General features: G+C 38.9%; 1 protein-coding gene across 6 annotated transcripts; it reads left to right on the top strand.

Moving 5' to 3' along the window:
* The first annotated feature begins 122 nt into the window (after positions 1-122).
* Positions 123-25,915, top strand: LOC143298303 (serine/arginine-rich splicing factor 12-like). Of its 6 annotated transcripts, none has more exons than XM_076611137.1 (11): positions 123-257; positions 1,947-2,053; positions 9,772-9,873; positions 10,978-11,047; positions 12,325-12,372; positions 17,130-17,162; positions 17,937-17,963; positions 18,323-18,358; positions 19,385-19,417; positions 20,500-20,556; positions 24,823-25,915. In XM_076611137.1, the coding sequence occupies exons 1-11, from the start codon at positions 193-195 to the stop codon at positions 24,881-24,883; spliced, it is 639 nt and encodes a 212-aa protein (XP_076467252.1). In that variant the 5' UTR covers positions 123-192; the 3' UTR covers positions 24,884-25,915. The 6 variants fall into 6 exon arrangements, with proteins under 6 accessions (XP_076467252.1, XP_076467242.1, XP_076467268.1 ...); XM_076611127.1 differs by lacking the exon at positions 17,130-17,162 and adding an exon at positions 16,296-16,346; XM_076611153.1 differs by lacking the exon at positions 17,130-17,162.
* The last annotated feature ends 1,763 nt before the right edge of the window (positions 25,916-27,678 follow it).

Here is a 27,678-nt window from a genome sequence, read left to right as displayed (position 1 = left end):
AGGCTACAGAATATCTCTTCAATATCTCTTCAGATATGAAGAATGTGAGAAAGAGCAAAAACATTGTTTGCATTAAGAGATGCATGCGAAACTGACAAATAATGGTTGCCAAAATTAGCTTTGTACCTTATATCCGCCATCGTTGGCGAAACATCAAGTGAGAAAGCAACTGTTGGCATAACATTTTGCAAAATGTCTCGTTATTCAAGACCTCCAAATACCTCGTTATATGTGAGGAACGTGCCTGATGGCACACGGTAAGTTTGCAATACTCAGTAAAAGCGCTTTACTTTTGCGTAATGAAATATCCTGTTTGACGTCTCGAGATTGTTGGTTGAGAGCAACCACTATCTGTGCCTTGATTCTCTGGGTCTGGCCAGCGCTTTGGGTTTATTCGCAGGTCGGCACATCATGATCTGCTCCTTTTTGCCTTCCAAAGCAGGGTGGTGTAGCATGTGATCACTCCGCACACACTGATACATTAAAACTGGAAAAAAACCTACATGTTCTGACAATTGCATCCTCCATTTGATATAATGAGACTAATCCCGACCGATTCAGTGACCCACTCTGCACCCCCTCCTCGTTGCATAAACAGTCAATTTCAGCTCTAGCAAAGTACATATCCAAATACAGATAGTCTGATACACATATTCAGAACTCTGGTCGGCATTACATCAACATCGTCAGGTTAAGATCAGGCTGGCCGGATTTAGATAAGGCAAACCAGTGTCTTTTAAGTTTACATCTTCTGCAGAACTAAAATTAGCACACAGAAACACGATAGGCATTGTATTCAATGACAGAAAGTCTTGCAAAAGTCTCTGACTGTGTGAATCAAATAGGTATGTTGCCAGTCTACAGTAATGCCTTGCACTAGTTGCAGTTGAGAACCAAAGCTGGTGACAAGTGGTGTTGGCTCTGGACCATTTTGTTTGAAGCAAGTTAAGTTGCAGTCTGATCTGTATTGATGGAACAGCACACTGATTTAAATTAAAACAATTATGAAACCATCTTTTGAGAACATAACTTTCAGAGCACTCATGTTTACTTTTTAGATAGGAGCTGGCCAACGGCTATTAAAAATTTTACTATGATTTTGAATATTTGCCAGTGAAAAAGTCTGACACTGACAGGAATCAAACTCACAACCCCCCAGACTCAGTGACATCAATTGGTTTACCATGGCTGGTCATTATATGAAATACTCAAAATTGATGAAACAGTAGTATTTGATTTCTGCCACTGTTCTGTATAAAGAAATGTGTTCTTTCCAAGCTTTGTCTGGAAAAAAAAAAAAAGGAAGTGTTTTCAGCATATAGAAGTGCTAAATGTGCTGGTATTGAAAGAATAAAGAAGCCTGAACACATTCTGTAATAACATTTGATGCGAACACAGTCTGTGATAACATTTGATGCATTTGTATTTAACCCACCCTCCACCATCACCCCTCCCCTAAAAAAAACACACAAAAAACCCACAACCAACCAAACAAACAAAAAACAAAAAAAAAGAAGAAAAAAGGCCACAGCCAAAGCTACCATGCACACACACACCTTCCATACTCGTCCAGCACATAATGTAAGATCATACTAGTTTCCAAATAATTATATTAACATTTCTTGTGTTCTCTTCGGAAACTGCAAACTGGTTATGAATAATAAATCATTTTCATTTCACATCTTTACTTTAATCATTGATAGTCACACAATAGTGCCATTCTCATTGTGTAGCAAATACATATTTTGCAGCATCAGATGTTTGTTGTTTAAGTTTTAGAGCATTCTTGGACAAAATTGTTGAGCATATTTTGTTGTTGATAACATTGAATGCATAAGTTGATTCTTAGGAAATGTGTTATTGTTTTCAGTTTGTATTGAATGTGATACATGTATTGATAGACCAAAGTGAATTGAAAAACTTTACTTTTGCTTTTGTTGTCATAGGCAAGAAGAACTGAGAAGCTTGTTTGGAAAGTATGGACCTATAACTGATGTTTATGTGCCAATGGACTATTACACTAGAAGACCCAGGGGCTTTGCATATATCCAATATCCTTTCCTTATTATGTAAGTTATATTTGTGAGTTCTGATTTGTCACTTTTTGTACATGTATATATGCATGCGGTGGTTTGTTTCTTTGATAGTAATAAACTTTACAGTTGGAAAGATGTTTTAATTAACGATTGTCAGTAACCAGAGTATTTCTGATTCATGGTTTTGTCATATTTAAGGCATCAATTTATTTAATTGCAATCATAATTTAATGCAGTGCTCTGTGCATGATGGCTTGAATTTGGTGAAATTTGATTTTACATCTGTTTACAATTTGTGCATGCATAATGGCTTTTGATAATTTGATACGCTGTGCATATTAAAGTGAAACAAATGATTTTAGAAGTCTTAATCACATTAGTGTGTCATTATTTATAACTGTGAATGATATAACAAGAATGATTATTTTAATTAATGTAATAATCATCGTCATCAATGGTCTTTAACCCTGGTGGGGTTGTGAAGGCACCACCAGTGACTTTCTTAGTCTCTAACAAAGTAACATGTCTCAGTCATGGGTCGCTCTCTGCGACTTGGCAAAAGACAGTTTGTCCACTCCCAGATGTTAACTTCCCACATCTTTTTCTGTCTGCCTCTTTGTCTTCCTCCTGGCACTGTGCCTTGCAGGGTAGTTTTGCCAGGCCTGATGATCTTGTCACATGTCCATACCACATCACTTTTCTTTTCTTCATAATGTTGAGCATGGTGTCATGTGCCCCATAGACTGTAGATATTCTGCTTCTGACATCCTCATTTGTGATGTGGCCTCAGGATGAGATATTCAGGATCTTAGGGTAACATATCACCTCAAGGGCTTCAGTGCGTCTCTGGAGGTCACCTGTTAGGGTCCAGGATTCACAAGCATACAGAAAAAATTGAGATAACAAGTGTATGCTTGAGTTTAATTATTGATGCCAGAGAGAGTTAAATTTTTTATGCCAGGGAGATACTTTTTTCATGCATACGGTTTTCAGTTTTGTCAGTGCTGCTGTTGACTGCGCAGTTTAGGCTAGATCTTCTGGTTTCGATCCTTCGACTGAGATGGTTGCACCAAGGTACTTAAAACTGTTGACCTTCTACTTTGATGCACTTTTTGATTCAGTTGATGCTGTTGGTCACAATCTTTGTTTTTTCTGCGCTGATCTCCATCCATGACTCCTTTAAGTAAAGTGGAACAGCTCATTTCTCATTATCTGAGTATCAGTATATCAAAAACAACAACAGTATACAGCCATTTAATCTATATTGATGTTTGCCAGAGTTTTAAAACTGTATTGGTTTTGACCAATGAGATTCTGACAGGGAGCAAAGTTCATTGTGATTTGTTGAAAAAAGAAGACTGGAGAGAAAAGAAATTTGGTTTTATTCAGGTAACAACCGAATTTTACATGAGTATATAATCAGGAATTGAACCCTGACCTACTGATTGAAAGTCTAATACTTTTGTAATAACTAAGCAGTTGTGTCCATCCATTTAATCTTCTGTAATTTCTGAACTTGTAAAAATTTTCCTTTATGACAAGAAAAAGATGTCACTTGGAGTTTGACCCAACCACAAATATCAAGATGATTTTTTTAATGTGTACAATTACAAAAATTATAATCTGTTGTCTTATGAAGAACACTTCTTACATTCTAGAAGTCAGTATCAATAGATTTTGTTTCCAAATTATACTTTTAAAATTAATTTGGAAATGTAACTTTCAGTTTTAGAGGTGATCATTTATTCAGATATATTGGTCATATATTCCTTGATATTGTCTGTGATCAAGCTCCAGTGTTTACACAGGTGACAGCAATGCCTGTACTGGCTGTAGTATACAATATTTTTTTCTGATTTTTGTTTGAAGGTGTTTAATTTATAAATCAAAATTTTAAAAATCTGTATTTACACCTTTGTTCAGATCAGCGTTTTCAGGTGTTCAAACATTTTCTGAACTGACACCTTTTGATACATGTTTTCAATTTCCAAGGTATTCAAATTTTTTATTAAAAAAAAAAAAAAAAAAATGCGTGGAATGAAAATCAAATTCATTTGTATGAATTTGTTCAGATCAGCGTTTTCAGGTGTTCAAACATTTTCTGAACTGACACCTTTTGATACATGTTTTCAATTTCCAAGGTATTCAAATTTTTTATTAAAAAAAAAAAAAAAATGCGTGGAATGAAAATCAAATTCATTTGTATGAATTTTTTATTTGATAGATAACTTCTGCACATCACATACATGTCGTGTCATGTTTGTGGTTAACACTTTACAAACTACTTTGTTGACTAAACAACATGTTTTTCTGTTTAACTGTGAAACATGTACCAGTAATGTAGTTAATGTTCCTTTGTTTCTATTACTATTAATAGTAGAATAATACTCAAAATAAGTAATGCTTGGAAAGTGTTCTTGACTGGACTGCAGAACGGAATTAAAAGTTTGTTTTGTCCAAGCTCTGATAAACAGTTAAGAAAATGGAATGTGATTATGTAAGAAGGTGGAGATTCATGTAATGTGCTTGATCATATTACAAGTAGCTTTTCAGTCATTACCTCTCCTGCAGTTATGTACTTACTCATAGGTTTTCTATACTGTTACAGATATTTCCTGCAAAGGAAGATTATTTTCAGCATATTGTAGCTGATACATTTTGCCCATAGTGTAGATTATTTTTGTTTACTTTGAATTAGGCATTCTTAGAAACTTGCATCAACTCTGAGGCTGTCAGTTTGGCATGATGATAGCTATCTGAGTTGATACTAATAGTCAGAAGCAATGAGAGTAAAATTCTAAAACGTTTTTTTTTTAAATTTAATAAATTTCTTTTTCCTTTGATAATATTTTACAATCATTGTTATTTATTTGACATTATTCCAGCTTCTCATATTTTTATACGTGGGATATGTGATATTCGGGGCTTAAAAGTTTTGTGCAAGTAGTACTCCCACTACTCCCACTAATAATTCAGTGAAAGAAAAAAGTAAGAATATAACCAGAAACAACATATGTATATAATATAAATTTTGCTGCTAAATTGATATCAGTGTGCTTGTATAAACACAATGAAAATAAATAATTATTTGCATTCTGATTTTGAATTTCTCAGTCATTTTCATGTTAACCTTTAGTCTGTCTTGGGATTTGGCAAATAATTGAATCCTGTTTGTTGGGGAGTTAAAAAAAACAACCCCAAAACCAAACAAACCAACAATGGGTAGGTGAAGAAAAATAGTCTGTATTAAATTTTTAAATGGCAAGGGTAAAGGTATATATTTTCGGAAGGAAAATGAATGGAGAATATAGAAAAAAACATTACGTTATAATTAAGTGAATGTGTGATCCACAAGAATTTACCCAAAATAAACATTACATAGTACACCTACACATACACACATACACGCATGCACACACACACACACACACACACACACACACACACACTCACACACTCACTTCCCAACGAAGGACTGTCTGGATCAAAATTATCAACCCACTGTCGAACCCGCAGATCTAAAATTTTGGCTCACCACCACACCCATCCACCGCCCCTTTCCTTTCCCATTCACACTGTATTCTGATTCAGTCTGCACACTATAATCTGATACCTCTGGCGGACCTGTCTGCCAGCACTATGATAGTGTGTTCTTTTTTCAAATCACTAAGTGCTGTCTGCTAGCAAAGCTGAACTCGGTTCTGCTCTCTGGGTGAAAAGTAGGCTGGTATTCCTTGCCTTCCTCTTCCAATGATTCGTAAGATTGTAGTTCATCTTCATCTTCTTCAAGCATTTATTCTAATTTTCATTCACATTCAGCAGTGGCTAACTCCTTTGTCATGGCGTTTAGTTTTGCTCACACTCGGCTTGGACAAGGCATCCCCATTTTGCTTGCTCAAATGGATGATGAGTTATTGATGTGCGTCAGTCAGCCAATAAAATCACTTGAAAAACCACATTCTTTGGTGAGGTAGTGCACCTCCATGTTAGTTATGAGTTGGGGGAACTAGTGAAGCTATAGCTACCAATGATTCCAAAACAAAATAAAAGCCTTTGCAAGATGGAGATACTTAGCTGCCGTTAGGGTGTGGCTTTCATAGGAATGGCAGGGGTGTGAATTATCTGCTGCTTGAGAACGGCTTATTTTCATGGTTAATGTTAGTGTAAGTATGTGTGTATGATAATTTGTGTTATTACTTATTGTTCTTAATTTGGATGTACAGTCAGGGTTAAAATGAGCAGATGATAAGTGTATCACATCTTTGAAGCTCTGTTAATGCTAGACTTTGAGTGAACATTGAAGGTTTTTACTTACATTTTATTGACTCACTTGTGTAAACAAGTGAGTCTATGTTTTAACCCGGTGTTCGGTTGTCTCTTTGTGTGTGTGTGTGTGTGTCTGTGTGTCAGTGGTAAACTTTAACATTGACATTTTCTCTGCAACTACTTTGTCAGTTGACACCAAATTTGGCATAAAAATAGGAAAAATTCAGTTCTTTCCAGTCATCTTGTTTAAAACAATATTGCGCCTCTGGGATGGGCACAAAAAAATAAAGAATGAAGCCTAATTATATGCAAACTGCATTTACTGTTATATTTATATTTTTTGTATTCTCTAAACTTGGCACTTTGATCTGATATTCTGACCCAACAGCTAGAGCAGTCATTATTATCATTTTTTGTTCAAACAGGAACTTCTTTTCCTAAGCATGGAAGTTTTATTTATTTTGCAAACGTTTTGATGCAGATAGTAAAGAAGGGAAATTACTCTGTAATGCTAGTGGAGTTAATTTGCTTTAAACTGATCTTTCTCATCTTAAACATTACATTTTGAAACAAGAGAGGCAAGGCCTTCAAGACTCACTTGTGATGCACTTTAAAAAAAAAAAAAAAAAAATCCAAGCTTTTTATGTATTGAGTATAATTTCAAAATGTAATGTTTAACTCTCTCCATACGAACGGCGAAAGAGACGACGTTAGCAGCGTTTCACCCCAATTACCATCATCAAAATATTGCAAGCGGAGGGCTCTTATACTGAAGAGGTGAATGTTGACAAAGAATACCACAATTCTGACGACGGAAGCTAAAGGTTGGGTCATTCAGACACCCACTGGACATCCGAGGGGTCTGTGTAGAGGAGAAGAGAGGACTGGCCGTACTGAGTGAGTTAAGATGAGAAAGATCAGTTTAAAGCAAACTAAGTTCCCCAGCAGAGTAATTTCCCTTGTTTTAATGTCTCCACCAAAACGTTTGCAATAAATAAAACTTCCATGCTTAGCAAAGGAAGTTCCTGTTTGAACAAAAAATGATAATAATGACAGATCTTTTGTTGGGTCGAATATCAGATCAAAGTGCCAAGTTTAGAGAATACAAAAAATATAAATATAACAGTAAATGCATTATACTCAATACATAAAAAGCTTGGATTTTTTTAAAAGTGTATCACAAGTGAGTCTTGAAGGCCTTGCCTTTCTTGTTATACTTGTCTTTTCAATTATATTGTACATTTCACCACCCTCCACCCATGTCTGCACTTGGACACACATACACACATATAGAGTGAATATAGCCAATAGACTAAAGGAATGAGAGAAAGTTAAATGACTTGGTTTGGTAAGAGTGAAGATTAACAGTGGATTAGATTATGAGTGAATCAAATAAAAATTAAGAGTAATGTCCTTATTTACTTGCACCTCACATCTCATAAAGTCCATGTCATTTTGTGACCATTTCATTGTTGCCTTGTTAATTCATTTATTAATATACTCATCATTTTAGACTTTCTTGTTGTCTTGCTTGAATTTATTTTGTTCAATTTCTGATAGTTGCTTCTGCAAATGTGTGGTGTTAATTTGATTGACATTGGTGCCTCAGCACAAGCACCACTCAATACTCTTAGAGAGGTAGTGATGCATTTTGTCACGTCTGATTGACACATGTTGGTGTGGGTTTATTTTTTATGTCATTTGATTTTGAAGGTTGTGAGATTAACACTTTCATCTTTCTGTTTTTATATCAGTGCTATTGAACAAGAGCAAGCAAGGGCTAAAGCCAAGCAAGTTCAAGTTTCAAGTACAAGTTTCAAGTACAAATCAAGTCAAGTCCTCACCTGCCCAGGGTGCAAGGTCAAGGCTGACATGATCAAAAGATAATATCTAGTGGTGAGAAAACACCAGAGGAGGCACCATGGTCATTCCGTGTTGGTGGACACAACAAGAAAAGACTTGAAAAAATACAACTAACCAAAGAACACGCGTATCTCCACCATCACATATGCACAGTCACATCCACAGACATTACTGTCATGTGTCTTTCCACAGGGATGTGCATGCATACCCGCTGTGCACACACACACACACACACACACATGCACGCAGTGGCACGCACGCGCGTGCACGCATATATTACCAGAAGTCATGATGCTATATATTAGAGGTGTCGTCATCATTCATGTTGATGCATATAAAGAACATTTGTACAGATATCCCCAATTGTTAGGCAAAGAGCATATACAATACAAGAGCACAAAGCTGCGATAAAAAGAGGAAAAATAGCAGTTCATACTAGTGTTGACAGAGCCATAACCACGCATTTGCACACACAGACCTGGCATAACACAACACTCGGGGCATTCATGTATATAGTTTAAAACATGCACATGCACGCACGCACGCTCACTCACTCAATCACTCATTGACCAATTGTTTGGAAGGAACATGGTGCCTCAGAAGTGGTTCATTCTGCCAAGGCATGTGGCTAGGGAGCAGTGATATGGGTACACCAGTACTCCTGTGGCGAGCACGTCACAGGTGTCAAGTTTGACAAGTTTAAAGGCTACTTCCTCCATCTCAAGCCAAGCTTCACAAGTTTCACAAGTTCTCACGCAAGTTGTCCTAGCCGTAATGTTGCCTGCAAGTGCAAGGTCAAGTGTTTGATCCATATCCATGGTATGGCTTTTTTATATATATTTTTTTTCTTGTTTTTCTTTCTTTTTTTTTCCTTTCTAATTTCCAGAATCAAAGTGATTTTAGTGACTTGGTTGTCATATACTAAAGGTATGATTATGGTGTAAAACATTGTATGACACTTCATAAATTTTTGGTTTAAATACTAAGTTAAATGATTACAGTAAAAGATTTGAAATATTAAGAAAATCAATGTGTAACTGAAGTAAATGGAAAATGGAGGAATTGCTTGACTGAAATCAATATATATAACAGGAATTGTTACTTTTGTACTAATTACGAATTCTGACTGATTTGTGTGTGAATAATTAATCATACAAAACATAGTGTGATTAGAGCTGTATCAAGTGTTTATCATCAGTTGTCAACATCAGGCATTCACTGATGGAGTCTGAAAGTACTGGTAGTACCAGTAGTGCTTGATGGGTGAACGGTGGACAATTTCTTTGATCTCCCATGTCATTTAGTGCCAGAAACCCACTGTCCATGCATGCAGAAGATCAGAGATGCACAACATGCATGTCCTACTTTGGTGAGTCACAGGAACATGAAAAGGAATACCATGACAGTGACAGAGACAGCAGATTGATGCAGCTTGTTGAAAAAAAACAAAAACAACAACAAAAAACATTGGTTTGAATAGTTTATCAAAGGTAGAAGGAAGTGAGTTTGTATCTGGACAGTGCCAGTGGGATATGAAAGATGATAGGGGGGTGGATTGAGAGAGGTTGTTGAAAATGTTTTCAAAATGCCTTAACTGGAGCCACATTTGAAGACCCAAGAGATGCAGATGATGCTCTCTACCACCTGGACAGAACCCGCTTCTACGGCCGGGAACTGGAGGTGGAGTTTGCCAGAGGTGACAGAAAAAGTAAGTTCTCAACTCAAGTAACAGTCATGATGCTTTATCTTTTAATGTTATGTTTTTTGTGTCTTTTGTTTCAGATGCATCTGTAAATTGCAGACCTAGTTTACTTTGCTAGTTTTTTTTATGGCTTTTATGAGAAAAATTCAAAATAGTGTGATGCACACATTGCACATATCATGCATTAGATTTAGAATTAAACAGTAGAGGTGTCTTGGGTTGAATGTTGGATGAGAAGACTGCTGACGACATGATAACTTCTGCTATCTGTATTGTGTCTTCAGTACAAAAGACAATACCGTTATAAGGTATGGTGATATATATGAATAAAAATATCATGAATGTACATTTTGAGCAGCATTGGGTAATTGATGTGGCTCAGTTTGCTGTGTTTACTGCGGCATTGGCTTTGCCATAATCATTATTTTGGGGAAAGGTGTTGTGAGAAGAAACGATGTTTTTATTTGTCCAAGAGATTTTTTTATGTATTGTCACTTATGTGAAAAAAAAAATTGGGAGTTAGCAGTTGAGAGTTCAGAACTTTTAAAATCTTTTTTTTTTTTTAATTCTTACAAAGCAGATGTGTTAACAAACTAGATAGGTTTTGAGAAATTAAATAAATATACAGTGATCAGGTCTGTACATGACATATTACTACAACCATTCTTTAACTTGAAATACATGCACAGAGTGGAACGACTAACCATGGATGTTTGATAGTGCTTACGTCTTTGGAAGTATGTGATAGTTATATAGTGTTGGAATAAAATACTTTGCATCACAGTATGCAGTATATAAACAATTCAAAAGAAAACATGTAGTCATTACATTTAGAATAGCACAGAATAAAAGATGATAATAATTTAATTACACATACTTAACCGTGACCCACTAGTGCAGACTCAGGCAGGGGTCTGACATTCCTGTCCTGTGCAAACTACTACCTGCCTATGAGGAGAAAACGAAAGTAGCTACGGCCGATAACCTCCCTAAGTAGGTTACCTCCTTTTTAAGAATTGTACAAGACTAGAACATGGAATATGCATTGATCTTAATTTTATGAATACTGTGTGTTTTGTGATTTAATTTATGTAATCATTTATGTCTCAGCACCATCCCAGATGAGAACCAAGGAGAGGTCATCACGATACGGCCGACGTTCTCGTAGTCGCAGTCCACGGTGAGTCTGACAGTCTTTCTCTTTAACATTAGTTGTATTCTCTCCACAACAACAGCCTTCTGTCATGAGTCAAAGGATGAATTACCTTTGGAAGTCAATCTGAAATGGGAGAGTTATTGTAAGGATGTGTGGTTGTATAGAATAGAAAGCTGCGTGAAGCAGTGTTACTTGCTTCAGGTCAGTATTGAGTAGGGGCATTAAAGATGTAGCTTAGGTCTTTGGGTAGATCACTGACAAATGCACTATTTGGCATGATGACTTTGATGCTTTCATGTATGTGTTGTGTTGTCTGTCAGATAGTATCCCTCCCCTTCGCTGTTTAGTTTGTGAGGAATGTGAGATTCATTTAGTTTATTAAGAACTAAGGCAGTATAATATGATCTTTGGATAAAACCCTAAGCTTGAGGTTTTACGTTTAATATATGTATACTGTTTCATGCCAGTCACAGCTCTCTGCTTCAGCTGTGAGTCAAAAGTATTATCAGTTAAACTTAAAGTGGGTCTTGTCTGAAAATAGCTCACAATGTTGGAACTGATAAACTTATGGTGCTGTTTCCTTGTGTATGTTCATATTATATGTGTCCAAATATACAGGTCATGAAGATACAGTGAAGAAAAAATATTAATGAAAATATATTGGTTACAAAGATTGAAAGAATTTCTGCCTGGTTTTTGCATTTGTTGTCAAACATGTGCCTGATAAGATTTGATGCAGATGCGGAAATCCTGGTTTCCATAACTTACTGAACCATGACATGGATTGATGGATTGTGGGATCTTAAGCTTGTGTGTCTGTATACATAAAGCCAAGGGGATTAAAGCTTTAGCAGTTTTTCACCTCTGTTGATTTGATGAGTGGAAAAATCTGTCATTATCCCACCAGGCACAGCCTGGATACAAACGCAGGACCCACAGACTGAAAGTCAAACACTCAAACCGCTCAGCGGTTGAACTGTGTTGTATTAAGCCTGTCAAATTGAATTCACCTCTTGCTTTCAGATGATATCTACAATCTAGGTCTTGTTTATTAGATAGTCATTTTGTCAAGAATTTTCAGGTTGGTTCTGCAATGTAACAGCTTCTACATTTTGTCAAAGCAAAATAACAGGTCACCATGCATGTACCGCATTTCATTTCTTCTCTACATTTGTGCCTCTTTTTGTGTCAGTCTTGGCATTGTGTTGCCATGTGTATTGCTGTGTTAATTCAGCACTTCCTTGACATGATTCCAGTGTACGTGTGTATCACTGACATGCATGGGGGTTTTGATTTTTCAGGTTCAGGTCAATTTTTTCTCGCTCTAGATCTCGCAGCCCGTATTATCGGTAAGTATTTTGTTGATGTTGTGCATACAGTAAGTCTGCATGTGGGCAGGTTTCAGGTGTTGGTGCCGTGTGCAGGTGCTCTTGTTTGCAAGAATGCCATATTATGTGAGCAGTTGTTTACAGAAGGCATGATTTTCTTTCTCGGTTTTTAAGAATTAGAACACATGTATAATGAAACGTGTGTGCACAAAGCCTTACACAACTGCGCACACTCACATTTACACATGCACACATGCATGCATTGGCTCATGCACCATTGTAATTTTTTCTGCAGAGGAATACATTGCTGCAGTGGATTTTACTGTTGCTTCATTTATTAATATGTGTAACTGGATTTTCTTCAGTTAAAACTTTGTGTGGGTTCTATTGCTTGTGGCAAATAAGGTTTAACTTGAGCTTGGTCTGAAGAATGTATTTTATCCAGCTTTTTTTTTTTACCCTTGCAGACTATGTGTCTGAAAAATGGTTTCAGATGCTCAGAGACAAGTCCATAACTGTACTTTATTAGAACCAGCTTTTTACCCTCATTAGATTGAGACTGGTGTGTAGTCATTGACAGAAGAAAGAGGCTTCACTACTTCATTTCAGTCTATACATGAGACATTTGTGACTTGCTGATGGATCTTGTTTGTGGTCTTGGTGGTAAGGTCATTTCTCGGGTTCACCGCTGACTTTGTTCACAGCTCTGGGTTTCCTGTAAAATGGATAACCAACATATTTAACTAAGGCATTGTCAGTTATTTTGAAAATGGTGTGCCTGCAACTCCTTTTGTCAGTGAAGTTAATGATTAAGTCTGACACAGGTGTGGCTGTTAATAATAAAGTCTGACACTGGTGTGGCTGTTACACCTTTCCCTCAGTACTTTGGGTTTTTTTTTAAGCTGATGGATTGTTGGGGGATAGAGATGGAGGAAGGGGGTGGGGGGTGGGGGGTAAGATGGAGGGAGACCAGTGAAATGTAGTAATACTGTTATAAAGTTCTGGGCTATGGATGGAGAAATCTGCAGAGCGAGTGTTCAAAGTAAGCACATGTGATGAAAAACCAGCTGAGAGAGAGTTAAATGATGTAATGTTAAATGTAAACACCATGGATGAAGGAATCTGCAGAGAGTGTGAAAAGTAGTGACAAAAGTAAACAGAGGAGCAAAATGTCTAAACAGTTATACCTGGCACTTATGGTTTAGGTCATGGAAGTTTGTTTTTTATTGTTGTTTTTAAAGGAGAGTGGGATGGAGGTAGGGATAAAAGAATTTTAAATGAATTGAAGTATCTTGAATCATACATAGCTAAAGTTCATCATTTGATAGTAATGATTATTTTTGAACTGTTGAGAAATCCACACTTCATTGTTGTTTCCCCTGCTAAATCAGTAAATGATAAGCTTTTGCTGGAAAGTTCAACTTCAAAATAACACCAAACAGGAGAAAGAGAGAGTCAATTGGTAATGTCAAATCACATTGGAGGAAGCCTTATCTTCGGGTTTTGTGTCTCCATGCATGATATATGGAGTTATGGCCCAGAGGAAATGTGTCCGCCTAGGAAGCAAGAGAATCTTAGCGCACTGGTTTGAGTCACGGCACAGTCGCCAGTGTTTTTCCCTCCACTAGACCTTGAGTGGTGATCTGGCTGCGAGTCGTTCGGATGAGACGATAAACTGACATCCCATGTGCAGTATGCATTTAGTGCACGTAAAAGAACCCACGGCAACAAAAGGGTTGTCCCTGGCAAAATTCTGTTGAAAAATCACTTTGATAGGAAAAACTAATGAAAACTTCAGGCAGGAAAAAATACAAAAAAATGGGTGGTGCTTTCAGTGTAGCGACGCACTCTCCCTGGGGAGAGCAGCCTGAATTTCACACAGAAGAATCTGTTGTGACAAAAAAGAGCAATACAATACAATATGCGCACCAGTGTATGTGAAAAGTGGAGTAAAACAGCTATTTATCCTCTCTCTTCTCTAACCTACTCCTGTGGGGATTTCAGGGGTGGACATAATGCGCAAGAAATTTCCTCTTTCCTATCACTCCCTTGTTACTGGCTTTTCCCCTTACTTTCTATCATCTGCTCTCTTCTTCTTCCTGCCATGCTGGTCCATTCGGGCTGTTTTCTTGAAAGACGAATATTTTTGGTCTTTTTCTTGACTTGATGATTTAGTACTCTTACTGTGATTTATTCTTTTTTTGCGCTTAGCAGGTGTGAGGTGCCTGTTGGCAATTTTCTGGTTTTGTATGGATGACTCGAAATAAGTTACAATTGAACGCGGACAAAACTGAAGCAATGATCACAGGAACTAAACAAAAACTGTCTTCCATCACAATTGACACAATCAAACTTGGCAGTACATCCATCCCTCTTTCCACGTCAGTCAGGAACCTCGGTGTTGTCCTTGACAATACACTGTCCATGCAAAAATTTATCAGTCAGACATGTCAGTCCTGCTACTGTCAACTGCAACGCATCAGTGCCGTCCGGAAATATCTGTCCACTGACGCAACATCTAGACTTGTCGTTTCTCTCATTCTCTCTCGCCTTTACTGTAACTCTCTATTGTCTGGTATGCCTGCTTCATCCATTCAGTCCCTTCAGCGCATACAAAACTCTGCTGCCCGACTCGTCCTCAGAAAGAAAAGATCTGAGCACATCACTCCTCTTTTGCAACATCTCCACTGGCTCCCTGTCTCACACCGAATAAAGTACAAGATCAGCACTCTATGTTATAGATGCATTCACAAAACTGCCCCTTCCTATCTCTGCGGCTGCCTTCACCTCTACACTCCATCTCGCTCACTACGATCGGCCTCGGATCCACTCTGTTTACGCATACCCAGATTCAAACACTCGACTGTTGGCCGCCGTTCTTTCTCTGTTTCTGGACCTTGCGATTGGAATGAACTTCCTTTTTCGCTTCGTCAAGTCTCCACACTCAGCTCTTTCAAGTCTGGCCTTAAAACCCACCTCTTCCCAAAATAGCCTCCCTTGCCTGCCCTTCCTTGTCTTTAGTTTCTACAGTATTAGAGTTATGCATGCGTGTGAATGACTGGTGCGAAAGCGCTTTGATTTGTCTCTGCACAAGATCCAGCGCTATATAAATACCATTATTATTATTATTATTCATAGATTTGTTTATTATGTGTTATTATGTTTATGTTCAGGTCTTGTTTTGTTTTTTTTTAAATCCTTCAGTGAAAAAATTGACAGAATGGTCAGTGTCAGAGGCATGTCCTAGGTTATCGTGCATGAGTGTGACTTGTTTCGGAGTTGGTGTTTTTTTTTCTTGTTTTTCTTTTTGGTCTTTGTGTGTGTGTTTTCCTGGTTCTATAGGGCTAATATTTACAGTTTTTCAGTCCTGATATGGCCTCCTGTGGTTTGCTGGACTATGAGCAACAAAAGATAAAGATCTATCTGTCTGTCTATATATTAGATAAAGATCTGTCTGTCTGTCTGTCTATATATTTGTTTTATTTTATTTTATTTTATCATGTATACACAACTTGAAACTGTATTTTCCTTTGAGTATATCTTTTTGTTTTGTTTTTTGGTTCTGTGTGTTTGTTGCCTTTTATTGTGATGGTTTTTGTGATAGAAATTGTCTTATCTTGAATGTCCCAACTTGAGGTGAAAAAGATACAGCCATTCTGATTTTGATCAGCTGAGGAATCATTGCAACACTCCATGCAATCTCTGATCATTCACTGGAGAAAAGCTGATGGACAAAATAAGATGGACAGGGAAAGAATGACATCACTTACGTCCCATAAGGAGTCAAGGACAAATTAAAAACAAAACAAAAAAAACCCCAAAAAAACGAATGATTCATTGAATATTTGAAAGGAAGACTTAAAAAAAGTTCAGCATAATAAACAAGAAAGAAAAAGAAACAGGATGTCCAGTAAAGTTAGCATGATAGTTCCTTTCCTTTTCAGGTTCAGATCTATTTTTTCTCGATCGCGCTCGCGCAGTCCCTATTATCGTCGGTAAGTTGCATGGGATGTTGTTGACTGGTGCATTATGTGGCGGCTTTTTTTTTTTTTTTTTGTTCCCTAAAGACTCCTGTCATAGTTGGCTGTGATCTTTCCTCCATGACAAGTGTGTCTTCTGCTGTTGGTGTCTTCCTCCAGTCATGCTTTGTGAAACTTTGTTGTTGTGGTTGTCCTTTTTTTTTTTATTGTTTTTTTTTTTTATAACAACTTTCGTGCAGAGGTGTGGAAGTCTGGAAAAGTATTTAAACAATGGGAGAACTATTTCAAGAGCTAGAAAGAATCTTGGAAAGATATGTTTTGCCCTTCACAGTCTGGAAAAGTCTTGTAATTTGAATAAAACCCTTGACCAGTACCATTCAACAAAGAGCTTAATACATTCAAACAGAAAAAGAAACAGTCAGTAAGATAAAAGGTGGTGAAAACTAAACATCAATATATCTGTTTCATTAGAGGCATTGCAGATGAGTTTTTGATTCAGTCTGGCTTTGTGGTCTGGAAAACATTCAGTATGGTCTGGAAAAAGTATGGAATTTTGTTTGGTCACATCTGAGTGAATCTTGGACTTAAATGTTAATGATAAGAATAGAAATTTACTTTTGTCTGCAATTCTTTGGGTTTAGGTTGCCCCTCATCTCTTTACAGTTTTGATCATTGCTCCATCCTCTCTGTTTCTGTCTCTGTTTCTCTCACTCTCGTATCATTCTTTTGCAGGTGTAACTTAGAAAAAAGAAACTAAGCATTAGGCTAAAATGGGAATGGCTTGCGTTTTATTTTCAGGGGGAGATCATATTCCCGCAGTCCATACAGGCGGTAAGTGTCAAGCTGGTGTCTTGTTTTCCCTCTGATGTTTTAGATCCACACAAGTGCTGATTGGAACCAGGATGGACTTCAACGTTTTTCTGAGACATCTGTTGACACTTTTTTTTTTTCTCTCTCCATATTTGGCAAGATCTGTTTGCTGTTAGCATTATGTATGAGAGGAAAAGAATTATACAGATTAAAAAAAAAAAAGTTTCTTGTAAGAGTGATTAAAAAAAAGAAAGAGAGAAGTATTTGATAGAAAGAGCTGTTAGATATTAATGATGGGAGAAGGAGGAGGTGTGGGGAAGGGAGGGAATCAGTAACACAATAATTATACATCCATCAGAGCTTGGTTGTAACTGTAGAGTGTTTTGTAGTTCACTGAGGAGTGAAACTGAAATGCTTATATACTGGGCTGCATAATCATTGATGAATTGGCAGGTCGGTAATGACAGTGCAAGAATGACAGTGCAAGAAAGTTTCGTTTGTGGATTGGCGACTTAGAATTTAGGCCAGCAAGGGAAGACCAAAGTTACACAATTCTCCATCAACTTGTTTCTCCCCCCCAAGCCCCCTGCCCCCCAACGCCCTCCTCACTGGTCCCCACAAATTGCAGCTTGCTTAGGTCTCAAGTAATATTCTTCTGTTTCTCTTTCTCTGTCTCTCATTTTTTTTCTCTTTTTTTTGTCTGCCTAGTGTGCTGTTTGTTTTTTGTTGTTTGTGAAGTAAATTTGTTGCACAAAGGCACTTGTAGAAGAACACAGCATTCTCTTACATTTTCAGGTCGTACTCGCGCAGTCCAGGCAGACGGTAAGTGCTTGATCTGTTGTTCTAACCTCACAAATGCTCAGCAATTGTGAACTGGACATTGCCAGAGAGCTCATTGATATAACATGCCTTTGAAGGTACCATGGGGGTACTGATCAAAACCATTTTTCACATTATGTAGTTGGTTTCCCCATATATTTTTGTTTTTACTTGTGTGTTAGCTTTGTGTGGGTGTAGGTTTTGTCGCTGTTGTTGTTTGTCACTGTGCTTTCTTCAATTCAGATGGAGAGCAGAATGAAGACTTTAGAGCAGCAGAAATAAATGTAAAGTCCCTGTTAAACAAATCGAAACAGACATCTTGACAGGTTGTTTGAAATCATTGTTGTGTTTACTTGTTGCAGACACAGATCTCGCTCCTACAGCCCCAGGGACAAACGGTAAGAAAAAATAATACATTTCTTAGGTTTTAAAGGGTTCGTACAGAGTCATGGAATTCTAGAAACGTGGGAAAATGAGATATCTACTTTCAGCAAGCTGGAAAAGTCTTGAGAAAATGAGAGATGATATCGCAGGGATAGAAATGTCTTGGAAACGTGAGAGGAGCATTTCAAGAGCAAGAAGAGCTTTGGAAAAATGAGAGAAGCATTTCCAGAGCTAGAAAAGTCGTGGAAAAATATGTTTTGCCTTTGAGGGTCTGGAAACCTTTAACCAGTACCATTCAACAAAGAGGTTAAAATTACAAAGGATGGAAAATAAAAAGTGGTGAACATTGAACATCAATAACTGGAAATCTGCCAGTTACTTTTGTCACCAAGGCAGCAGACCAATTTTAAATTCAGTTTGGCTTTGGTATGAACATTGTTCAGTCTGGTCTGGAAGAGGTATTGAAAAAGTATAGAATTTCATTTTGTCACATCTGTAAGAACCCTGGACTTTTATATATATAACAGTATTAATGATTATGATAATGATAATAACACATTTTTGTATTTTTTTATATATTGTGCTATGTATGGTGGTATCTCACCAGAGTTGAACAGTCCTTATAGAAACTTTGGTGTGTAAAACACAGTGTATGTATAAGTGGATGGCGGTATGAAATAAAGGACCTTGTGTACATTCAAACCTTTTTTTTGTGTTTTGTAGCATACATTTAATGTAATAATGTCATCTGATAGTGAGAGAGAAAAGAAACAAGATGGAGAAACACATAAAAATCTTCATAAATTTTTCAGCCGAGAATGGTCATGCTGACAGATCATTTTTCTTTATGAAACAAAGTGTCAGCTGCCTAAAATGACTTCAGCGTGTACAGGTTTAATTTTCACTTGTGACTTGACCATTCAGAATACTTGCATTGGTAACTTTTATAGAAAGGTTTCCTAACCCTGTACAAATGCAAAGTTGAAGTTGAAAAAATATGGTGTTTGCTTTCTTCCTATAAGTTATGTTTGCTATTTCAGACGCAGATCTCGTTCTCGCTCTGGTGACAGTAGGTAAGTGTGTATGTGAATGTGATTTGTTTTTATTTCATTTTTTGGTTAAATTATCAGCCATTTCAGTTTCAATTTCTAAAAGAGGCATCTCTGCATCCAGACAAATCCAGATATGGTATACATCTTGTGCATATGTGACTGAACAACAGCATTTACCCAACTCACTAGTCAGGCCTTGAGTACAAGCATATATATTTCTGTTCCTACCAGAGCAGATTTCTTCTAAAGAATTTAGCCAGAGGACAGCACGTATGTTGCCATGGGTTCTTTTTCATTGGTCATTTGTGTGTGGCACACAGGATCTCGATTTATCATCTCATCTGTATGACTTGGTACTCAGTTTGATTTTCAAGTCAAACTTGAGAGAAAGGGCGATTTAGATCAGTAACTGAACGCAGACCTTCACGGTCACTGTATTGGCAGATAAGCATATTTATCATCCTGCCACCTTCCTTCAAGTCCTCCTTTCTCAATCTTGGGATTTACTATCAATTACCAGCCAATATTAGCAACTTTTCAACTCAAATCTGACCCCTGTCTGTCTTTCTGTATGTTTCCCACTTGTCTGAAAACTACTTGCTGTCATCAACTCGCACTTGAAACTGAACAGCAGACTCAAAATTTGATTTCAATATACTTGATCTTAGTTTGCACACAGGATCAGGCTGAATAGCAACACTAACATGCTTCAGTCTGACAGCTTAAAACATATTGATATTTGATTTGACATCACTGATTATCACCATCATAACAAACTAGACTGCTGCTAATTATCACCATCATTGCAAACTAGACTGCATATCACAACCAAACTAGTTAATTGATGATTGAATGGAAAATTAACAATTTGTTGTTGTCAATTGAAACTGTCTTCTTTTATCTTTGTTTTCTTCTCTGTTTTAGAACATAATGTTAGTGGTTCATGATAACCTTGGGATATTTCCTGTTGGGTGTATTATTGTGAAAGTAGTTTAGTGGTTCATGATAACCTTGTGATATTTCCTGTTGGGTGTATTATTGTGAAAGTAGTTTTCTTTGGTATGCTTTCTTGTACAAGTGAAATGGAAATATTTACATTTCAGAAGACGATCACACTCGAGATCCAGAAGTCCTTCCAATGAAAGAAAGAGCAAACGCAGGTAATTGATGGTAGATGCTTTAAAGATTGAAAACAAATAAAAGATAATTCTCCATTTATCCTGTCTTGCATGACTGTCAGTTATTTGCACACGTGCACCCACTTGGGTGTGACTGCACATGCATATTTCCAATCAATGTGTGAATACAAAGTTGATATTTGATTTCATTGTCTATTTATAACAATTTTTGTAATAACTTTTCATTGTTTTTAACTCCCTGACTTCTGTCTGCCACAAAATGTTCTTTTGTTTACTTTTGATGATATTACTTTTTGGTTGTAGCAGCTATCATTTTGACTGAATCTAGACTTGTTTTTGAACAATAGTATCAATATTTATGGAAAGATTTGTTGCCAACGCACTGGTATGTTATTGCTGGCAATCTTTACACCTTTGCTGCCATTGGGATTGGGAAGGTATGCACAGTGATTTTCCAAATTTGAACCACATCAGGACACGGGGTCTCCTGCCTCTGTCCCGCCTGGCCTCTTCACCGACCAGAGGTAAAACACTTTTGGCAGTAGGGTAGCATCTGGTCTCACGGCAGCTGCAGACACAACTACCAGCCTTCACTTCAATACTGTGCTAGTGCGGCGTGATGCTGTTCTCCGCCTCTCTAACATTCCAGTAGAGGAGAGGGCTGCCCTGTGGTCCATCCCAGCACAGCAGCACTCCCTCTTCGGCCAGTATGCGCCCCATTTTGTCAGCCACAGGGCAGAGACAAACAGGGAGGTGGCCTCATATTTAGCCCACACCTCCCAGAGGTGCCAGGGTTCTATGCCATTGAAGAGACCGGCCACCAGGGCCCCTCCATATACCACGCCACCTAAGTCAAAGCGGCGTGCGCAGAAGCAGCGGCAGAGGAATAAACCGTCTCATGTCCGTCCAAGCCGACCGACCATGCCCAAGGCCAGAAGGCAGCACCCCCAATGACTGGGCCCTGATTCAGCACCGCCAGTTGTTCAGCCCCTCCAAGTAGGAAACTTGTCCCAGCATGCACATCAGTGGCATGCTCAGGGACTCAGCGACTGGATTGTATCGGTGCTAGAGTCGGGATACATGCTGCCTTGGGCGGAAGACCGCCCCCCTCTAAGATCCACTCCTCCTCCTTATGTGCCCAGCTCGACGGAGCAGGACAGCGTCTTAGAGAAAGAGATATCGCACCTACTCCCCAAAATCAAATTCAAGATGGACACACAGGCACAGATTCGGGAGACCATTCAACAGGGCGATTGGGCTACCTCTATCGATATGAAAGATGCTTATTTTCATATCCTCATCCATCCGGCATCCCATCGGTACCTGAGGTTTGTGTGGAGGGACAAGGTGTTCCAGTTCTCGGCCCTCCCATTTGGTCTGTCCCTTGCCCCTTTCCTGTTTACCAGAGTGGTTCGGGAATTGGTGTCCATTGTCTGGTCAGAATCCATTCGTCTCTGTGTGTACCTGGACGACTGGCTTATCCTGGCCCAGTCGCAGGCCCTGTGCCAGAGTCATACGGCCAGACTTCTAGACCTTTGCTCCCAACTGGGCTTCCTCATGAACCAGGAGAAAAGCGATCTGTCCCCAAGTCAGTCCTTCGACTTCTTAGGGATGAGATTCGACACACAGTCCATGATAGTCTCTCCGACGCCAGATCGCTGGGACCGTTTGGCAGGCCTCCTCAGCCACTTGTGCTGTTCCTCCCAAGCAACAGTGCGGACACTTTCTTCCCTCCTGGGCATGATGGAGTTCATGGCACCTCTCATTCCACTGGGCAGGGTTCTCAAGCGCCCTCTTCAGAGGGCACTGAGGTTACGGTGGTCCCAGAGCACTCAGCCATGGGATACCCAGATATGTCTGGGCGAGTGGTTGTTCGAGGTGACATCAGAGTGGTTAATCACCCCTCTTCGGACACAGGGGGTGCCCATAGCCCCGCCTACTCTTCAGGTGGCACTCTTCATAGGCGCCTCCTTCCTGGGCTGGGGAGCCCACATGGACTCACTCCATGCAGCAGGGACTTGGTCCCCAGAGGAGCGCCTATGCCACATCAATGTTCTGGAACTGGAGGCAGTTCGCAGGGCTCTCCTGCACTTCATGGGGGAGGCCGCTGGCAAGACCATCCGCTTGTTCACGGACAATATGACGGTCGCATGTTACGTGAACAAAGGGGGGGGAGCGCACTCGGCAGACCTCTCCCTGCGGACCGAGGCTCTCCTCCGTTGGTGTCACAGCAAGGGCATTGCACTTTCAGCGAGACACATAGCAGGAAAAGCCAACATCGTGGCATATGCTCTCAGCAGGTCCAAGAGTGTCATCCACACAGAGTGGACCCTGGACAAGGACACCCTTCAGGGGGTGTGGGAACAGTGGTTTTGGCCGATGGTGGACCTTTTTGCCACAAAGTTCAGCAAGAGACTTCACATTTATGTCTCTCCGGTCGCCGACCCAGAAGCGTGGGCAGTGGATGCTCTCTCTCTAGACTGGAGCAGTCTGATTGCCTACGCGTTTCCTCCCTTTCCAATTCTGTCCAAGGTGATATGGAAAGCCAGATTGGAACGCCCGCAGCTGATCCTTATTGCGCCGAAATGGCCAGCCCAGCCCTGGTTTCCGGAACTTCAGTCCCTGACACATGTTCCACCCCTGGAACTCGAAACCAAACCTCATCTGCTGAGGCAGCCTCGTTCGGGCATTCCTCATTCCAATCCTCAACTGCTCCACCTGCACGCGTGGCTGCTGTGCGGTCGGAACTGTCAGCATCACCATTGAAGTCTTCCACCCCTCGGTCGGCCTCTGTGTCAGCCGCGCTGACCCAGGGGGGTGCCTCCTCTGACCTCCTCTCCATAGTCACCAAAGCAAGGAGGGAGGGAACGGAGACTTTGTATGACTTTCGCTGGAAGAAATGGTTGCGGTGGTGTACAGCTCAGGACATTCCCCCTACTAACCCTACAAGCATGCAGCTGGCCAACTTTCTGGCTCACTGCTCCTCGGTTCTCAACCTGTCTGCTAGTTCTGTGTGAGGGTACAAGTCTGCCATCTGTACCACAATCAAACAGCTAGGTGGTCCCGCCTTTGAAGCAGATTTCCTGCTCAGAGAGGTGGCTAGGGGCGCCTCTCTGAAGGAAGCTAGAAACCCCAGAAGAGTGTCCCTGTGGGACTTGTTCCTGGTGCTGGATTTCATTCGAAAACAGCCCTTCAAGCCATTGGGGACTACTACTTTTGACTTGCTCACCCTCAAGACCACTTTCCTTCTGTTGCTGGCCACAGGCCGTCGTAGAAGCGAGATTCATGGTCTTAGTGGAATGCCACAAGATCTGGCCTTCCACAGAGATGGTTCCATCACTCTTCGTTTCCTTCCAGAGTTTCTGGCTAAGAACCAAGACCCAGTGCCACTGCAGCATGTCTTGGAGGCAGCCTTCTGGCGGTCTGAGAATCCCTTCATCAACTTCTACCTCAGGGATTTCCGTATGACCAGGGCTGACGGTTCCAAGGGGATTTCCTTTGTCACGGCTAACACTGCCGTCTCGGTTACAAAGGCTCCCCATACGAACCAGTAGGCATTGCCCTCCTCCATTTGCTTTAAATTCTGCATCAGTTTGACATGGTACAGTATATGACACCAAAAGGAGGAGTTTGTGTCATACTCCATGTTTGGTGATACATATACTTACCATGTCAAACTCAAACGCCTGCCTGTTCGTCCCCGCGTCTCCGCCGTGGTTCTCATGGGGCATTTTCTTCGATGGCCACGGAATGATTCAGCACTTATAGCTTTTAGAGGCGTTTGATTGGCTAAGAGTGGACTGGGCAAGACGGCTCGTCTTTTAACTGTTAGCCGCGTGAAATTTGGCCAAGCAGAGCAAACCGATAGGCCTAGTTTGCATCAGTTTGACATGGTAAGTATATGTATCACCAAACATGGAGTATAATACAAACTTTTCCTGTCACTTGCCTTCTTGTTTGTGTGTGTGTCCATAGGTATCATTCAGACAGGTGTATGTTCTCAGCCTGAAACTGAACACAAAAGTCCAGCATGACAGGTGCTGTATTTTTGGGAAGTAACTAGGTTTAGTCTGTGGTTCTATGTCAGATTGAAGTTTTATTAGGACATTTAATGTTTCTTAGTTGCAGCCAAATCCGTGTGCATACTAATACAATAGTACGCTTTTTGTGCTCAGTGTTTCAGTTTTTTTATTGCTGCATTATATTGTCCTTGGCCAAATGAAATTGTTTAAACCGATTGAATTTGACATGGCCACCAGTTTACTTAGTGTATGGTGTTTGTTGCAGGAGCACTTCAGGATCTCCAGATCATGAGAAGTCAGACAAGAAGAGCCGAACACCTGAGTAACTTGAGCCAGCAGAAGACTTTGACTGTTCAGAACAAACAGCATCATGATGTGGACACCCATTGACAGTTCTGTGTATTGTGACCTTAAGCTTGCAGAAAATGTGACAGTTCCCAGAAAATGCTTTTTAAAAAAATTTTTAAGAAAAGAAGAAATTCTACGGGTTTTAATTAAGTCTTTAGTAGTCTTGAAGTCTGAGATTTCTGGGATTATATTTGTTCTGAAGTGTAAGGTGTGTTTGGGAGGAAGAATAGTTATGTCGCTAGGGGTGGTTTTGTTCATGGCAGAAGACGCTTTCTAGGTTTCTGGTATTCATTCTTTCTAATTTATTGTATTCCCTCAAATTAATTCTTTATTTGTAAGTCCGTATGTCTGTCTCTCCATGGCATAGTAATTGATAGGTGATGCAGGTTACTTTTGTGTATCTCATTCATGATTGCCCTTTTATTTAGATTAATGCATTTTTTAAAGTGGAATATTAACAGAACTAGTTTTTAATCTTTTAAGTTTTAACTAGATTACAGGCACAAAGGGTGTATATACCAAAGGCAGAATCAGAAAATGACCTTCATGCTATCACTTCAGGTTTTTTTTTTTTAGTTTAAGTATGTAGAACACAAAAATTCTTTCCCAAGCTCTGAAGGATTAATGTTGAGCATGCATCTTAGTTTTTCTATGAACAAAGTCACTAGATACCATATACACAAGATACAGAGAGGGACAGCTGAAAAACAAAATATATTTAAAGAAAACTTAGATCTCTGCCCCAAAAGTTGAATGTAACAGGTTGACCAGAACTAATTAATTCAACATGCTGATTAAATGAATAACTTGAATCAAGTTAATTCTCTGAGAGATGGTCATATGGGTGATCTATGCTGTGTGGTGTTTTTTGTTGTTGTTTGTTCGTGGTTTTTTTTTGTTTGTTTTTTGTTTTGTTTTGCTGTATGTATACATGATAGTGTTGTCTCTTTCATTGTGTTCTCTTAAGTCACCTCCATCTGGTAAATAAATATGACCATTTTTTTAAAAAACTTGGTTGTCGTTTGTGTTAAATGTCACTGGAGTGTCTGCACATTCTTTTACCATTGATGTGGTGTTTGTGCTTTATTTTCTCTTCTGTTTTATTTTTGAGGACAATATTTTCATGGCCCTGTACTTTTCTCTGTGAAAGAGTTGCTGCTTTATTCATGGACATCCACACCTATTATTCACACATTCAGATACACTTTGTAAAAGAAACACTCTCCTGGGCACAACAACAAAAAAAAGAAAAGAAAAAAAGTTTCAGCATAGCATTCATTTTGTGCATAACATGAACATTATTAAGGAGCCACTATATGTTTCACTCTTTGAATTATTCCCTGCTTAAAACAAAGAAAAAGAAAGAAAGGAAATAAACGAACAAGAGAGAATCGTTAATCTTTGATTTTCAGTCTTATGATTTCTGGGAGTTGACTCCAAGATGGAACCGATACTGTGATGGCTGTTGATAATTAGTGCACAGACACTCAAAAATGTTTATAGTCACTTATCACAGATAACATTGTGGATCACAGTGGAACTAATGTTTTGTTTACAATTGAAATGTGTGAAGACAAATGAACAACACAGAAGCATACAAATACACTTTATTTAGAAATTGAAAAAAAATTGACAAGAAACGACAGAAGAAAAAGTATTTGGCTGAATCAAAAAACACCAACCATGAATCAAACATCAAGATGCCCTGTTGTCTGAAGGATAACATTCAAAGATGACATTGGTTCAGTTCTGGTCTACCACAAAAGCTCAACAGCACCACCTTAATTTGAGAACATATTTTGATGGAGAACAGAAGCATGTTTGATCTGATGTAAAATCATGTTTTGTTAAAACAGCCATTAGGAAGCAAAAAATCAACAACAATGAATTCAGTTGTAAAACTAGGACACAACAAAACAGTTCACTTAAAATTCATTCAAAGATAACTATCACATGCCTTTGATGTGAGCATCAAAATGATTTTAAATGAAGTGACCTGTTAAGAATGCATTCATGTAATGCTGCAAGCAATAAAGCATAACAAAATTGATGAATTGTAATACAAAGACATCGAGTTGTTACAAAAACATACTGTGATATGTCTTGCATATGGGAATCAAAAGAACTTTGGAAAAAAATTAAGTTATGAAACTCCACACTTTCTACCTTTTAACATAAAAGTGTATGATAAATATAAAAACAGAAACAGAAAAAAAAGAGCAAAAAACAAACACGCACAAAAAAGAAGAAAAAAAAAAGATATGGGAAAGAACTTTAAAATGGTGTGACCTGTTCGGGAATGCGTTCGTGTAATGCTGCAGTACACAATCTTTTGGTCTCTAATACAAGCACATTCATTTTTTAAAAAGTCATAATCAGCAGTATATACCTTTTGACATGTGTTCTGGTAAATAATAAAAGCATCAAACATGCAGTAATACATAATCAGAATTATTTGGGTCATTCAGTGTAATACACTATCATTCTTGTAAAACAGTTGATACAGAGTTATCACATTGGAATTCACAGGAGGTATAATGCTGTCATTAATATTTTGGAGGGAATATAAGTACTGAGTTAATCTATGCATTGTTTCTGATGCGACAGCTGGTGAACTGAGGCTGTGGTTCACACACACACATACACAGATATCCTGCTCTTTTTTTTTTTCTTTAAGTATGCCATTGAGAGAGGATCTCGGGTTAAAAAATAATAGCTGGCAACATCAGAAATAATTTTGAGTGCTGTCAACTCTTAGAAATAGTCATTCCCA

Source organism: Babylonia areolata, chromosome 2, assembly GCF_041734735.1.
Source record: "Babylonia areolata isolate BAREFJ2019XMU chromosome 2, ASM4173473v1, whole genome shotgun sequence".
NCBI lineage: Eukaryota > Metazoa > Mollusca > Gastropoda > Neogastropoda > Buccinidae > Babylonia > Babylonia areolata.
Note: the sequence above shows the minus strand (reverse complement) of the source record. Positions and strands in the feature narration are given on the sequence as shown.

Bases quoted from the DNA above. Each gene is read 5' to 3' on its own strand.
- LOC143298303 (XM_076611127.1), top strand. From the start codon at position 193: ATGTCTCGTTATTCAAGACCTCCAAATACCTCGTTATATGTGAGGAAC. The intron at 17,964-18,322 runs GTAAGTGCTTGA...TACTTGTTGCAG, and splicing joins TCGCGCAGTCCAGGCAGACG to ACACAGATCTCGCTCCTACA. The intron at 18,359-19,384 runs GTAAGAAAAAAT...TTGCTATTTCAG, and splicing joins TACAGCCCCAGGGACAAACG to ACGCAGATCTCGTTCTCGCT.